Source organism: Castor canadensis, chromosome 13 (assembly GCF_047511655.1).
Source record: "Castor canadensis chromosome 13, mCasCan1.hap1v2, whole genome shotgun sequence".
Classification (NCBI taxonomy): domain Eukaryota; kingdom Metazoa; phylum Chordata; class Mammalia; order Rodentia; family Castoridae; genus Castor; species Castor canadensis.
The window spans coordinates 54436789-54453918 of record NC_133398.1 but is presented as its reverse complement, the minus strand read 5'-3'; the positions used below and the strand labels follow the sequence as shown (position 1 = coordinate 54453918).

At 31.8% G+C, this 17130-nt stretch overlaps 1 protein-coding gene across 15 annotated transcripts in view; it reads left to right on the top strand.

The window, feature by feature from the left end:
• Positions 1–17130, top strand: part of Cntln (centlein) — a 314618-nt gene that overhangs the window by 261413 nt on the left and 36075 nt on the right. For 13 of the 15 annotated variants that reach the window (XM_074051749.1, XM_074051757.1, XM_074051761.1 and 10 more), the window contains 5 exons: positions 6884–7075; positions 11403–11500; positions 12977–13103; positions 14099–14236; positions 14568–14753. In XM_074051749.1, coding sequence (XP_073907850.1) covers positions 6884–7075; positions 11403–11500; positions 12977–13103; positions 14099–14236; positions 14568–14753 — 741 coding nt within the window. Of the gene's footprint in view, positions 1–6883; positions 7076–11402; positions 11501–12976; positions 13104–14098; positions 14237–14567; positions 14754–17130 lie in introns of those variants that run through there. The other 2 variants (XM_074051760.1, XR_012440429.1) reach the window with 2 other exon arrangements.

Below are 17130 nucleotides of genomic sequence, written 5' to 3'. Positions count from 1 at the left end.
ATCTAATTTGAACATATCAGGACAGATTGGCATTTTTAGTACCACTAAAAACTGCTTTGTTAATTGCAAACCGTATTTAGTATTACCGTATAACAAAATAACACCTTAAGTGTCATGCTTTGTCTTTAATGTGCACACTGGAGCTGGGTTCATCTGTGCTAGGTAACTGCACTTCATGAAAAGAATTTTTCTTGATAAGCAATTAGCAGTAATTAGGAAAATTCACCTCAATAAAATGTCAACATGAGATTGTTTAAAGAGTTGAATGTCAGTGACTTAGAAAGTTCTCTGACACATAGGTATAGAATGTGAAACAAGAAATGTTAATTTAACTTTTCTTATTATTCATGCACAATATTATTTTGTCATTCAGACACTACACTGACAGAGTGTAAGAGTGTTAAAATAGTGCTGCTAGAATAAAAAGATTAATCTACCATTGGCCAATTAGCCAAAGGGTACTTAGTGGTCTCTAAAGGCTACTGAAGTCTAACTACTAGCAAAAGCATTGGTGGAAAGTCCTCTATATTACCTTCATTTGCTTGACATTTTGTGAAACATACTGTAGACTTTTAATAACTGAATTTGTCAGAAAATAGTTTACAAGTGAATGATGTAGTAAGTGAGGGAATTTTTCATAAGATGTTTTACTGCATAGATAATTGCATCTTTGCCTAAAAACATTTTGTTGTTGGTTTTCAGCTTTTATAATTTTTTCTCTTGATGGTCTCAAGTATCATAACAAAGAAAACTCATTTTTTTATTTTCTTGAAAATTATCTTGTGGAAAATTTATAATTACTTGCTTGCACTATTACTGATGTGATCATGTTTCCTTTTCCTTTTTTATTTTTATTAGTGTTTTTTATAATCCATATTATTGTCGTACTTGGGGGTACATTGTGACATTTACAAAGTTCTTATAATATCCATCATTGTTTTTATCCTTCTCCTCCTATCCATGGAACAGTCTCAATAGGTCTCATTTATCCATTTATCCATTTCATACATGACTACGATACTCACACTCCTACACCCTTTCCTTATGTCCTCCCCAACCCATTGGTACCAACCCCAGACAGGTCCTGTTTTACCTTCCTGTTCTTCGTTTTTGAACAAATACATTTTTGTGTGTTTAAGATAGCTATGACGGGAGTTTCATTGTGACATTTCCATGTATAAAAACTCATGTTTTAAATTTAAAATTCTTACTACTAAACCTGAAAGAGGTATTAATCTAAACGATCCTTCCTAAGTAACCATATGGAAAACATGTATGTTGGTAATATTATTAACGTAATTATCTTAATAGCTCACATAGTCACTTAACTAAGTGTGCTTTTAGTCTTACACCTAGAAACAAATAATTTTCTTATAGTTTTATTTTCTGTAAATATTCTGAGTAAAAGAATATTAGTTATTAATTGTAAGGAGAAGTATTAAGATTAGAATGACTTTCTAGGGAGTTCTTGCCTATAAAATTCACACAGATATTATTAAACTTGAATTTTCTCTCCAGTCTCCTACTTCAGTTCTGGTAACAAAATATGTGTTGTAACAATAAAAAACCAAAATAAGATTTTTAAATTGCTGCCTCTACATATGGCCAGAATAATTAGATTGCAAAAATATAAATGAATTCATTTTTCTATTTAACACAAATAGTGCCCTCTGTCAATCCTAAGCAGAATTTAAGATTAGAGAGTTTGGAGAAGTAATTGGACACAGACCACTCCTATTCAAATTACTTTTCCCTTCTTAGACTGTCTGTCTTTAATGGCTTTCAAAAGGAGAAAGAAAAACTGGAGAGCAAGCTGCCCCCATCTCTCCCTCTGGCACCTCTCCCCAGCCTATGGTAACCCTTCCATGAGATCAACTTTTTTAGATTCCACTTATAAATAAGATTATGTGGTACTTTCTTTTTGTGTCTGACTTATTTCATATACATAATGATTTCCAGTCCCATCCTGATGTTATGTTTAAATAAATAATTAGTAAGTACTATCTAGTTTTAACAAATTTTTTGCAGGTGTTACTTTGTTTTTATACAAAAACAAAAATAATTCCTTCCCACTCCTAGCCCTTGCAATAAAACCCCAAACAAAAAAGTCCGTTTAACTTCATTTGATTAGTGTGGATACAATTAAGTTTCTACACATTACTGCAGCTAGGGTGATCAATTTTTTACTTTCTCAGAAGAAGGGACCCTGTCATACACCCCAGACTGAGCAGTGAAGCCACAAATCTCAATTCTGCATAGCAAATTCCATCCCAATTTTATAAAGACAAATATAACCATCTCTGTCTGTTTTGCTCAGTTTCTTCAAGCTCTGAGGATCAGAGTTAATCTACTATAGCTCTATTAAACAGACTATCTTGATTCCCTAAAAGTGGAGCACTTATGATCTTGTGATGAGGTTTTCCCTGTTACATACTATAGGCCATCAAATCCTGTTTACTTTTTCTTTTCTTTTTTGGCTTTTTTTTTTTTTTGCTGTGCCAAATTCAAGATTGCCCTTTCAAGCAAGTAGTGGTCTCTAGCTGTTAAAACATTTCCTAGTGGATCACAGTAGCTTCTAATACTGCTTTTCTAATAAAGGCCATCAAAGAGTTACTACTAAACTGCATTTACCAAATAAGAGTATGAATTGTGTAAAAGCTCATATTCTAATTCTAGATCAAATGGTTGAAGTTATACAAAGTTGGATGGTTTGAAAGCTCAGACTGATTTTATGTATTTTGCTATGAAATTAACTTTGGGTGTATACTCAGTGTATCTCTACTCAAGAATAGTGTTAAGTTCTACCTTATAAACCTTTGGTTAGAAATAATTGACCATGAATAAATCAAAGTAAATTGCAACACTTTTTCTTATTAAAGACAACTTTAAAATGAAATGAACTTTTAGAAGACTGAGAGGACTCAAGTTTGGGAGAAAGTGAAAGAAGACACATCAGCCTATAACAAGCATGTAGACTTGTAGCGATCCTAAATTGATTCTAATCAAGCACATAACTGTGCCTTATGACAAACTAAGGTTTCCATCATGAGAGAAATTATAGCATTACTATATACACAAGCTAAATGAAACAAATTTATTAATCTCCTCAGCTTTTAAGATACATCCCCAACTATAGCGTAGCACTTATATAAGTATCAGTGCTGCCAGTAACGCTGCACACTGAAAATCTATCAAGTGCTAACACAGGCGTTTCTAAACCTGCCTTCAATACTACCTTCATTAGGTAAGCATCATCTTTATCTTTAAAGTCAGTCAACTGAGACACAATAGATCTTGAGACCTAGAACCCAGGAGTTATGACTCTCCATTCATATTTTATTCTTTTGTTTTAAATATAACATGACATAAATATGTTTAAGTTTTTCATTGGAGATGGAAAGATAATAATAGAGAAAAGAGAATTGTGCTACTGATAAAAAACAAAAATAATAAAGTGTTATCGTAATGTCTTGGTAGATTTTATGGCATAATCTTTTTCTAACGGGGATCTGCAAAAGTAGTCTCACAGTCCAAATGCAAATGCAAGTTTTTTGTATACTCCTTATGTCATCTGTAGCATTTCTCAAACAAGAAACAGAATTCCTAAAATATGAGTAGTTAGTGACAGAGACCAAGTTAGTTGTCCAAAATTCCAAGGGATGAGCACATGATTCGAAACCGATGGGATGAATAATTTGCATATTTCCCCTATTTCCACAGATGCTCTTTAACATTTCTGTAAATATATGACTAATATGAAAAATATGTTTTAAAGATTGTAGATTTTAAATATTGTTTAATCAAAGTATCACTTACATTTTAATAAAGTACAAGTGATCTCATTTATCTTCTCCATAATTTCAGTGTTACTTCATTTAACAATTTTTATATTGTAAAGTTGACGTTGAAATTTACTTATCCATATCTCTTTTTTTATAAAAGAAAAAAAGGACATTTTTGCTTGTTTAAGATAGCTACACAGAGAGTTTCCTTGTGGCACTTCCATATTTATAACCTGAATTGATTGATCTCCTCTATTTTTCTTCTTTCTATCATAGTCCCTTTCTTATGCATATCTTTTAGAGAAATATATTTATTGACTTATTCTTTTCTCAGTGGAGGCACATTTATAGTATTACAATATGCCAGCATGGAAGGAATAGATAGGACTATAGCGGCATATAAATGTAACAAAGGAAAGAAGCCACCCAGGGTTATTCCTAGGAAGAAAAGAGCCTCAGCAAATCGTTGTCTTCTGTGTTGCCTGAGAGCTTACCTGTAATTTCAGCCATAAGTTATATCTTACCAAGCTGAGGTCTCAAAAAGTCTTCTTTCTTTATTTGATGGCACTGGGGTTTAAACCCAGGACTTTGTGCTTCCCAGGCAAGTGCTCTAATACTTCAGCCACACCCCAGCCATTTTTTAAAATCTTGGTTTATTTTTCAGATAGTTTCAGTTTTGACTGGGGCCAGCCTTGAACCAGGATCCTCATACCTCCACTTCCCACGTAGTTGGGTTTGCAGGCATGCACCACTATGCTTGACCTCAAAAAGTCCTTAGACATAGAACATTAACATCACAATTGAAAAATATTCTGGTGCATACTACTTAAGTGAAAGCCTATTTTATTACTAATAAAATGTGTTTTAACTTATATGGTGATAAGCTCATAGATTATAAGTGAAAGCTGCAGTTGATATCAGTGTATTTATAGCATCATTTGTACCACAAATAGGGAATTTAAAAATTTTTAAACCTTTCTTTTAGTTCTTACACATCTTTTTAGATATTCTGGTGAACACATAAATAGACAATAGCATACTCCTTTCTCAAGGATTTAAAATTTACTAGTGTTTATGAATGAGGAACATGCATCATTCTATGGGAGCTAAAATAATGGAGAAGCTACTTTGTTGAAAAAAATTAGAAAAAAAGATGGCTCAGTGAAGAAGGGAAGGAGAAAATATTAAGGGTAACATTAAGGGTAATAGACTGCTGCAGCAGGGGGAATATGCAGGCAGTGTGGGGAATGGCAGGGAGGTTTTACTTTCAGTGATATCTGACTGAAACACAAATGTTAGGTAAGTCTTAGAAAGCCTTATTATCTACAAACATCTGAGCTTTAGTCTGTTTGTGTGAAGAACCACTGAAGGGTTTTGGATAATGGTGTAACAGGTCAATGTTGTCTTAGGAAGTTTTTATACCTAGTGGTATAAAATATACCTAGTGGTATAAAAACTAGGAGTGTAGGGAAAAGTTGAGGGGAGAATGTAGGTTCTAACAATAGTCTTAGTGGGATAATGAGAGTCGGCATTAAGAGACAGAAGAGAATGAATACAAAAAGCATTATATAACATATAGAACATGACAATTGATTGAACATAGAGAATTAATAAATGGGGGGGGAAGGTGGAGTCAAGCCTGGATTGTAACAGAAAGATGTTTAGCTTTAAGGAAATTATGAGTTTACTTTTAGATGTTAATTTTTTGTGTGTAAAGCAGGAGAGTTTATTGAGATAGAAAAATAGCAAAGAAGAGCTCCTCTAGTTATTAATTATTAACAAGCTTTGTCTGCTAATTTGGGACAATTCACTAAAAAATTTCCTGAAAATGCATAGAAATATTCTTTTAAGTTATAAGCTAAAATACAGCCAATGAAATACTTTTTCCACCAAACTATACTTATTTTACTAAAAATGTACTATAATATATCAAGCCCTAAATTTTTAATTTATGATATGACATGTTCATATTTAATTATAGATTTTTGGAATAGTTTTTGTAAGTTATGTTTAAATATAGTCTTTACTTGAATAACTTAATATACTACTGTACACTTTAGGTACATCTTTTGCATTTTCTAATTTGAATTCATAGAAAAAGATTATTTTTCCCCCTCTGAGGGTTTTCAGTGCCATTTTGTCTAATTGTTCCTTATGTTACATTACCGTATTATAAGTTTCCTTGGAATAATAAGATAATAGTGCAGTTATCCTCTTATGATGCTCTGAGCTGTTATTGCTATTAGTTTGGTGACATTCTGCTGATGCTAGATTTGGAAAAAGGCTAATATGAAGATTGTTTCTTTTTCTTTCCTTGGAGGGGGTGAATTCAAGCATGATATATTTGATACACTGTAAGAACCTTTTAAATACTACAGTGTACTCCCACCCAGAGCACAACAGTAATTTTAAAAATTGAAAAATAAAATAAGAAATAAAAATTTTAAAAACCTAAAAAAAATTACCTGTATATTGTTTTGCAAAATGTTTATATTATTAAAAATTAAAATGTTCGAGTTTCAATGCAGTTCTAACTCAGCATTACTAACAAGGCTTGTCAACTATCAGGTACATAAAATTGAGTGAGTTTGTTTGGATGCTGTTTATTTGAACTAACTCCCTAACAAACCTCAGCTGCTAATTGAACTTAACATTTATGTTGCTAAATGAGAAGTATTTTGGCTGCTCTGTAGGTTGGTAAGACCTACCCAGTGTAATAAACAAGTAATATCTGTTATCCTGTCCTGCTCCAGCTTGGCTTTTACTAAGTTAAGTACATCAGCCCCAAAGTCAAAGTTACCAATATGTGAATCTTTGGCTCACCATGTTTATGTGAAGGCAAAGAAATAGTGCATTACCAGTAAGGACCAGGCAACCAAAAGCTATATTCAGCCATTGAGTTCACTTTGTTTTAGCTTTACAAGCGTTGTGACCTTAAGCAAAAACTAACAGAGGTTAGAATTTTTGTAAAAGGTTTTGCAGTATTTCTATAATTAATTTAATTTTTTTCTTTTTCCTACGTAGAATTTTATGTTGACAATATTTATATTGATTAATTTTACAATTATATTTCTTTTCTTTTTTATCTTTTTTTTTTAAAGAAATTAAATTTGGATTTGGCTGGTCTTCGAAAAGAAAAAGAAGATTTACTGAAGAAATTGGCATCCTCATCTGAACTCACAAGTTTGGCAGAAGAAGTTTCCGGGGTAACTGCTCCACAGATAAGAGTTACATCAGTGGGTCCTTCAAGAAGCATGGATTTAGAAATGAAGCAATTGCAGTGTAAACTAAAGGTGATTACAATGTTTATGGTATATGAAAACATATATTGTTACTGCATCTTAAAGACATGTTTATATCAACTCTAATTTATTCTAATAAAGGAAAATTATGAATCCTGCATTTGACTTCATCATTCAGTTTTAGCCTAATAGATTCTTATCTGGTAACTCACAGTACTATTTGTTGAAAGAAATGAAGGGGTACCTTAGAATCCTAACAGGAGCTAATGGAAACTGGCCTTGGTCTTCTACTTCAATATGCTAATTCTCACTGCTCTCCATACCTCCCTCCAAGAGAAAAGAAGCCTTTCAAATATGATGAATCAGCACAAATAGAATTGCTCTCTACACACTTATTACTAGTTTAATTTGGTTGTTCTTGGTTGAAAAAGAGAAGTGGGAAGTGGAGAAGAAACAAATCAAAGATGGATTGAATTGATAAATTTTAGTAAATTAAACCTGAGAGTGAGAATACAAAGCAGTGTTCCTTTTGTTTACAAAGAATTAAATTTAAGTCCACGTGAAACTGTCAACAACCTGAAAGTGAGACTGACCTTAGAATTATCTTGTAAGAAACAGGATTCATGAGTTCTAATTGGAAAGTTCATTTTTATGCTGCTTAAAACATGCTTATTTATTTTTCACATATTTAATTTTTTCCTTCAGTGAAGATTGCTTACTGGAAACTAGCAATAGGACCATAGCTATAATGAGAGTCACTAGAAAGGAAAATCTGGTTGTAAGAGTAGAGTACATAAATGGAATTACCATGACTGTAAAAGAGTATTGCAATATTGTTTGCAATCCATAATAAATGTCTTAGTGCAGGATTACAAATACAGTAAAATAGAATAAAGTTTAAAATAAGTGCTTATGTCATTGCTTGAAAATATTTTCCTTTATTGGTAATAATCTGTTATAAACCTGGCATTAACTGAGATGCTTCTTTTTTGTTTTTTTTGTTTGTTCATTTGTTTGTTTTTGTTTTTTCCTGCCTCAGCCTCTTGAGACTGGGATATCAGTTGTTTGCCAACACAACAGCTAAAGTTTTTTTGTTTATTTATTTGTGGAGCTGAGGATCAAACCTCGGGCCCTTCTGCATGCTAAGCAAGTGCTCTACCACTGAGCCACATCCCCACCCTGAGATTTTTGTTGTTTTATTTTTTTGTTTTGTTTTGTTCTGTTTTGCGGTACTGGAGCTTGAACTCAGGGCCTTCACCTTGAGGCACTCCATGATCCCTATTTTTGTGAAGGGCTTTTCGAGATAGGGTCTCAACGAACTATTTGCCCATGCTGGCTTTGAACCATGATCCTCCTAATCTCTGCCTCCTGAGTAGCTTGGATTATAGGCATGAGCCAGAGGCACCTGACTGTTTTCGTTTTTTTTGACATAGAGACTCACTGTGCAACCCAGGCTGCCCTCAAACTTGTGACCCCTCTGTCTCAGCTTCCCAAGTGCTAGGATTATAGGAATGTACCACTAAGGCTGGCCGGGATACTTCTTGAATACCATCCTTAGACAATTTTTACATGTAGAACTTGCCCCAACAACATTTTATGAGTTTAAATAACATCATATTAAAAATGTGAGAGAAAATTCTGCAAGTTTGGGGCAAGTATCATCTTTTAAAATGTGTTTTTGTCTCAGGAAAAGTTCTATAAAATATATAAATTAAACATTAAAATTTCACATCCAAAAAGGCAAAATCATTGAGTTTTTTTTTTTTTTATCTTATCTGCTATATAGGCTTTAATTCACAGTTCTGTAATTCCTTTGATTTTTAAGTCTTCGTGATCCTAATATAATTATTATTACCAAGATAAAAATAGAATGTTAGGTCTAGTATTATCTGACTTCTAAATTTTTAAATTATTAATAAGTTTAAGTTGATTTGTTTTACTCCTTTGATTTTACTTAGTACAAGTGGTCTAGCAGCAATTAAAAGTTTAAAATGTTCTTACGTAATTTGGGATGAAATAGATCCATATGATCATCTGTAACTTATTTATACTGTGTTTTCCTATGGTATACATTGTTTTTTGGGGTTCTTTTTTAGGACACAATACCTAGGTAATAGAAAAATTTATTTATATCTTAAAAAGTTCACTTCAAGTAGTTATCATTATTAAAAGGCAATTATTTCATGTGGTTATTGTTAGCTTGAAAAGCAGCTTAGAGACTCTTAAAGGTTCTAATGGCTTATGTCTTTGTACGGTTTATAAATCAGCAAAGGTTCTAATCAGTTAGAAATGTTCTCTCTTGATTTTCAGGAATGTGTGAGATAGAAAAGTGAGACATGGGAACATTTAAAGCAATTTTATTTTTCATCTCTAACACCAGGCTGTATAAAGGCAAAAAGGATACATTTATTTTTATCTTATTTCATGTTAAAAAAATTCTTACAAGAAATTTAAATACATAGTTGTCTGATACTAAAAAATTCTTGTTTCAATATTGTATTAGTTTACTAGGGCTGCCATGACAAAATACCACAGACGTGGAGGCTTAAGAAACATTTATTTTCTCATAGTCTGGGGAGCAGGAAGTCCAAGATCAAAGTGTTGACTTTGGTTTGGTTTTGTCCTGAGACCTCTCTCCTTGGCTTGTAGATTGCTTTCTTCTCCCTTCATCATCACACCATCTTCCTTCTGGGATTTCCATATCCTAATTTCCTCTTCTTATAAAGATACCAGCCATAATGTATTTGGGCCCACCCTAAACATTCATTTTACCTTAATTACCTCTTTAAAGACCCTGCCTCCAAATACAGTCACATTTTGAAGTACTACAGGTTAAGAGAGAAGTTCACCATATAAATTTTAGGGGGACATAATTTATCCCCTAACTGATAGCAAGCTAAAACAGTGATTATCTAAGAAATAAAGTTTTTTTCTCACTGATATTTTTATGTTCAGTTGAGAAAGTTGGTTAGATTTGAATCTATTAAAGATCTACATGTATCTTTTTTATTTCATCCAATTAATATTAATCTTGTCTATGTATTTTCTTGTTAATTACCTCTTTAAAGACCCTGCCTCCAAATACAGTCACATTTTGAAGTACTAGAGGTTAAGAGAGAAGTTCTCCATGTAAATTTTAGGGGGACATAATTTATCCCCTAACTGATAGCAAGCTAAAACAGTGATTATCTAAGGAATAAAGTTTTTTTCTCACTGATATTTTTATGTTCAGTTGAGAAAGTTGGTTAGATTTGAATCTATTAAAGATCTACATGTATCTTTTTTATTTTATCCAATTAATATTAATCTTGTCTATGTATTTTCTTATGTGTGCTTTATCTGATGTCTCTGTTTCATTAGAGTGCTCATGTGTATTTCTGTATCTTCATTTTTACCAATTAGACATATTTCCTCAAAGTACTCAACTTTATAGATGGATAACAGAAAATTAGAAATAACATAAATTCTCTCAAATAAGTGATGCATGTATCTATCAATTGTTTGTATTTGCTTTATTTGTAGCTCTTTAGAAAATCTATGTTAAGAAGCTTTTATTGATTGAGATGGGGTCTCCTGCTGGGCTGGCCTCAAACCGTGAACCTCCTGATCTCTAAATCCCAAGTAGTTAGGATTAATGGGCATGAACCACTACGCCTGGCTATATGTTTGCATTCTTCTAAACAAGAGATTTATTTACCTGGCTTAGAGGTCCAAGATGGGTCACTCATGGGTCTTGCAGTTGTTCTGCTGGCTGTCAGCTGGGGTACCTTGGTACTCTTCCACATGGCCTTTCAACTATCTTCCTTGCAAGATGATCCCAGAGCAGCATTCCAAGAGAGCAAATGTGAAAGCCACAAGGCTTTGAGGTCCAGGATTTGAAACTTGCCTGATATCATTTCTGCCACATTCTTTTAGTTAAAGCAAATCAAAAGATCAGACTAGATTCAAACAGTTGAGAAATAGATTCCATTTCTTGATAGGAGGGTAGCAAATTATTTGTGGCCATAGTCTATTACAGTTTGTTAATAAATCCAGCATTCATTTTAAGTGATCTTTTTGAGCCATTAAAATTCTTAAGTACTCACACATTTACATTTTACTATGATGATTCATAGTTCCCATAAATGTATTTGAGGTGTGTATTCTGTAATTGTTAACTTGTCATGTCCCTCCATGGTCTGGCACATACATAAAAATTTTAATATTACTATATTATAGCTATCAGAAAATATGAAATAAATCATATAAAATGTAAAAATGATCATTTTAATTATTTACCATCACTAAGTTTTTTACCTTTCCTCATAATGGCATTTACTGTTCTGTTTTAGATCAAGGTTGAAGAATCTATTGAAATTTTTGTCTGTTTTTAATCTAGAATGCAACTAATGAACTCACTAAGCAGGCATCAAATATGAAGTCTCTGAAATTTGAACTCCTAGCAAAAGAAGAACACATAAAGGAAATTCATGAAAAGTAGGTTTTTCATTTTTCTATCCGTTGTATTTGGTGCCACCTAGTGGTAAGTCAAATCTGTTAAATGATAATATATCATTAAGAATGGGATTTTACTTTCCTAGTTTATGTTCAAACCTACGTAAGATGGTATTTTAAGGAATACTACCCATAGTGTAATTAATTACAAGCTGGTTACTATTTTTAATTAGGCTAAGAATATTTGAATATTTAAAGTTAGGTTTCTTGTGTTAAACATATTTAATTTGAATAAATACAAATTAATGAATTCAAGACTATGAACAAAAGACTTTAAACTGTGGGCATTATTTGACCAACGAAATATATAGATTGATACTTACATTAGGTTTAATGCCTGAGCTTATAAAGCTGAGGTGGAAAAAGTACAGTTTTTCTTGTGTCTAGAATATCTAGAGGTACATTTCATGTTTATAATTAAAAAGGTAGAAAGGGGATTTAAATGCTCTATCCCATTGAACCAAAGTAATTTTCTGTCTATATGCTTCATAGCTATAATAGAGATTATAGGTGATAACATGCTTAGATAGAATTCCAGTCACCACTGATAAATTATGACGTATTTATACACACACATATACATATATATATCTGTAAAGCAATTATAAGTGAAGATCACTTAAACGTGATATTGATAAACTATTACACAAAAAACTGATTAAACTTTTTAACAGAATATATTGAAGTTTATTTATAGATCACAACATGATATTGCTATCATTTCACATTGAAGGCTCTGCAGAAAGATTCTTTGAATCCTGGCTATTGTACCTACTAGCTCTACGCCTCTATTTAATAGTGCTAATATTTAATAGTACTAATTCATAAGATTCTTAGAAGGAAAAAATGAGTTAATACATATAATGTGCTGACAGTAATGACTGGGCTATAATAAGCATTCCACAAGTCTTAGCTACTGTTACTCTTGTTATAGTGGTAATAGCAGTAGCAGCAGCATTTGAAACAGTTATCACTGCATCTTCTGTTTTATACTTAATATTTTACCATCTAAGCTAAAATGTGAATTCAATCTCAAATGATACTAAATTAGAAGTATTTTGTCTAATTTTTAGTTCTTTGCATATTACAAGACTATATTTCTTTATTAAAGGAGTTTCTTAACATTGTTGTAGTTTTGATTATCTCTAAATATCACAGCAAGTTTTCTAAGCAATGAAAAAAATATAATTTAACAATTCTAAGTTTTTATAAATCTTAATAAACTTTCTTTTGTTTAAATGCTGTAATACTACTGTACTGTGCCAACCAAGTCACAGATTATAGTTTATTAAAATCTAATACAACAATATTTTTTCAGTGCAATGTATTTTACTAATTCATAGTTCCATTAATATCAAATAACATTTAAAAACTATAACAGGCATAATATTGAAAAAATACCTATCAGTATTGTTGAAATATTTTCTGTTCTTGATAAATATATTTTTTCTTTTTAAGGATGTCTCGAATGGAGAGGGATATAGCCATGAAAAGACATTTGATAGAGGATTTGAAATTTCGACAGAAAGTAAATTCAGAAAGTAGTGAGAGTTTTAGTGAAATATTAGAAAATCTTGAAAAAAAGGTATCAATTTTTATGTTCACTGACACTAAAATATTACATGTTGTATTTACTTTCTTAGCTCAAATATTCAATACTAATCTATACTCACAAGATACACATTTGCAGTTACAAAATTACATTATTTGCTCTAAAGGATATTATTTGTCTTAAAATTCAAGAGTCCAAAATCTCACATGTAACATAACCACCCATTCTGTTTCTATTTGTAACTAACCCATGAGAAGATAAGTTAAAATTTTTAAATCTTTAATATTTCTGATATACATGCTGACATTTTATTCAGTATTTTGTTTTGTTTGAAACTACAGTTTACAAACCAAGATAACTATTATACCAATAACTATCTTCTTTTAAAAGAACACATTTTTATACGTACTTAATTCAGTGTACATGGGAAGGGACTTGTATTTAAAATAGTTGTATAATATATGACCCCAAATTAGAAAGATTTCTTTTTTTTAAAAAGGATGTTTGTACAACTCATAAAGCAGCTTGTGCTTTGGTATTCATTAAATATTACCTACTTCTGAGAGAACATCTCCCTTATTTTCACTGTTGAAATTGAAACTCTATTAGATCAAATGGATTTAGAAGAGAAAGTTTTACATGAATGTTACAGGTTTTTCTCAATGCACCCATGTAAATGATAATTACTTACCATAGGCTTTGTCAGTGTTATCCTTAAAATTTTGCTAATTCTTTAACTTCAATAATCATTTAAGGTACGAACTGCTTTAGAATCTTTATATAAAGTAATCACATATTTTAGTGGCATTGAGCTAAAAAAGAAAATTTATTCTATTCTTTGAAATAGGTAAATGTCATTACTTAATACTTTATTATACATAGTCATACATTTTTGTGTAATTTTGGTTTTTGTTACTGATTTAAGGAATGTCAGTTTCTTTATGATGTTTTCTGCAAGTATAATAAATAAATTTGATACTACTAGAGAGCCTTTATCAATAATGGTTTCCTTTATATTTTTACTGTAGGTAAAGACATTAACTGAAGAATGTTCCAATAAGAAGGTATCAATTGATTCACTAAAGCAAAGACTTAATGTTGCTGTAAAAGAGAAATCACAGTATGAACAGATGTATCAGAAAACTAAAGAGGAGTTAGATAAAAAGGTATGCTTTTTAAGACATTTTAAGTCTACCCATTGAATATAATGATAACTTGTTTCACTTTTAACATTGACACTTTTTTCTCCCCAAACTATTATGAGCTACTTATAAACTTCACATTAACTGCTAGAATACTATATTGCTACATGAAATACTGAGAATTTGTTTAACATTAACGAATGCTATAATAGTGAAAACAATGGTAGTCATTAATTTTACCCAAATAAAAATACATATGTAGAAATAAGACCTTTCCTTACCTGATAATGTATAACTAACTCTTCCAACCTGGTTATAAAATATTTTTTATTTTATAATTACTGATCTTTTTCAGGATCTCAAGCTTACTCTCCTACTATCAAAAATAAATGAGACTGAATCTGCAATGTCAGAAATCGAGATAGCAGCATCTAAACAGCTTCAAGAATTAGCACTGCAAAGTGAGCAGGTCCTAGAAGGTGCACAGAAGAAATTGCTGTTAGCTAATGAGAAAGTGGAAGAATTCATCATATTTGTGAAGGTTTGGAGTGTTTGTGACTAACTTGTACTTCAGGCAGAGTAAGCAGTGGTCTACCTCAGATGATGTGGGGAATACAAGAAAATTTCTTCTTAATTTTTTCTGTCCTAATTCACAAAGCATTGTCTCCTACCCTATAGGTCACTTTGTTCAATTTTTCTTTAAAAGATTTTTATAGTTTGAATTTAAAATTTTCCAGCCTATTATTAATATTTCTTTTTTAATGTCAGTTTAATAATAAAATTGTAGTCAAGTTATCAAGATAGGTTTGAAATGAAGGAATTAAGTCATTTCCACTCTACTCTCATTTTGAAAACCACACAAGAACAACAAACAGAAACTTCCTTCACATTCAGTGAAGCCAAGAGACATGTGAAGTCCACTTTAAAGACTATCAAGGCATGGGTTGGACAGAGGAAAGGTAAATGACTTAGTAGAACATAGCTAAGACAGCTTAAATGCCTGCAGATTTGGGATGGCAGAGATATGATATTTAGAAATCACCTTAAAAACTTCCAGAAAGGTGTAGAAATTGGCTGCAAAAAGAACGGCAAAGCTGTAAATGCTAGAAGAGAGGAGATTGGAAGCTAAAATAGTAGTTGTTTGAAACTACTTTGAGACGTCTGGTCTGTAGTTTCATCTCACAATTAGCAGCATTCCTCCCTTAGGCCTCTGGAAAAGCTGAGGAGGAGAGAGTCTTGATTCAAAGGTAACAGGTACTGAGGGCTGGGAGTCTTTAGTTGTTCTGCCCTTTTTAATCCCACTGCAAATGGTTTATAACTCTGTCTAGCACCTTTTATTCTTCTCTGTACTATAGTTACTAATCCAGTTTATTGCCTTTATAGATAGACCATGATGAGTTCCTTAATAGCTGTAACAATATTTTATTAATCCTGATCTGTACACAGCATAGACAATAATGCCTTGCAAAAAATAAGCACACAACAGTGATCACTAATTAAACTTTCATTAGGAGTGTGAAATTTTAATGGTAGTCCTCTTGGCCTTTAAAAATAAGAGCTAAGACAGTTTACATTGGGAAAGTAACTTCTTTCTCCTCTTTTTCCCAAATCACAATATTCTCTTTTTTCAGTATTTGATGAGATTCAGTTCCTTGCACTACTTTTTCCTTCAGATGGCAGGCATTATTGAAAAACAGTCATAGCACAGTAATAGATGTATATTTACCTATGTCAAATATTTTCAATTTATGAAATCTTTATAAAATTAAAGTTCAAATGTCTTCCTGTAGAGTAAAATTACATCATGACTTACTGTCTTCTTTTCTAAATGAGCCCACCATCATTTGAGCAGGACATTAGACCTTGCTATAACATTATATATTAAATTTAAATTATTTTACATTTATTTGTTCTTTTTCTGGTTTCTCTTTAGATAGGTTAATAATGGGGATGTCTTCAGTCTTCAATTGAGAAAGTATTCTGTAGATATAGTAGTAGAATATATTTTTAATCTTATTAGGTATTGATCTTATAAGTAATGGCATTACTGGACTTGTAGTTTGGATGTACGTTGGCAAATAATTGGCTTTTCTATATAAGGTCATATTCTACACTGCCCTAAATATAGAAGTCTACAATATTTCATGCCACTGTCAATAATTACCCCCAAGGAGGACTGGGGGGTGTAACTCAAAGCACTTGTCTAACAAATGTGAAGCCCTGGGTTTAATCTCTAAGTGCAGTAATAATAATAATAATAATAATAATAATAATACTTGTACCCCCAAGGGCATCCCTTAACTTTGCTTCCTTGGAAATTGTAGATACCTTGGGAGTTTTCTCATTTAAAAATGTCTACAAAATGAATGAAATAAATCATTTTATTGGTTTTATTTCATAACGAAGGTTTCAGTTGGTATGAAATCAAGCCAATAATGTTCCCCTCAGAGGATCCTAAATGATTGTGAAATATTAATTTTAGTAAATGTAATTTACCTTTTCCTGATTTAAAATCTAATTTTCTTCCAAATACTTATTGAGTACTCTAACTCTTAAAAATCACGATAAACATTCTCTTGGAATATTGCTACTGTTTTGCTACTTATGTAGACCAATTACGATTGCTAGTTTCATAGTTCCTTGTTTTTCTATTTGTCTATTCTGCTTAGCATTTTTTGTTGTATTTTTACACATAATTTAAAATATAAATATGTAAGATTAATTAGTGATAATTATTGTTTCCTGAAATATTCTTTGAATATGGCATTTTTAAGGGGAAGTACAAGTGAAAAGCAGTTTTTTTGGGGTGGACTGGTTTTGAACTTAGGACTTTGCTCTTGCACCAAAGGCATTTTACCACGTGAGCCTCATCTTTAGCCTCCCCAGGTAGCTAGGGTTATAGACATGAGCCACCAGCA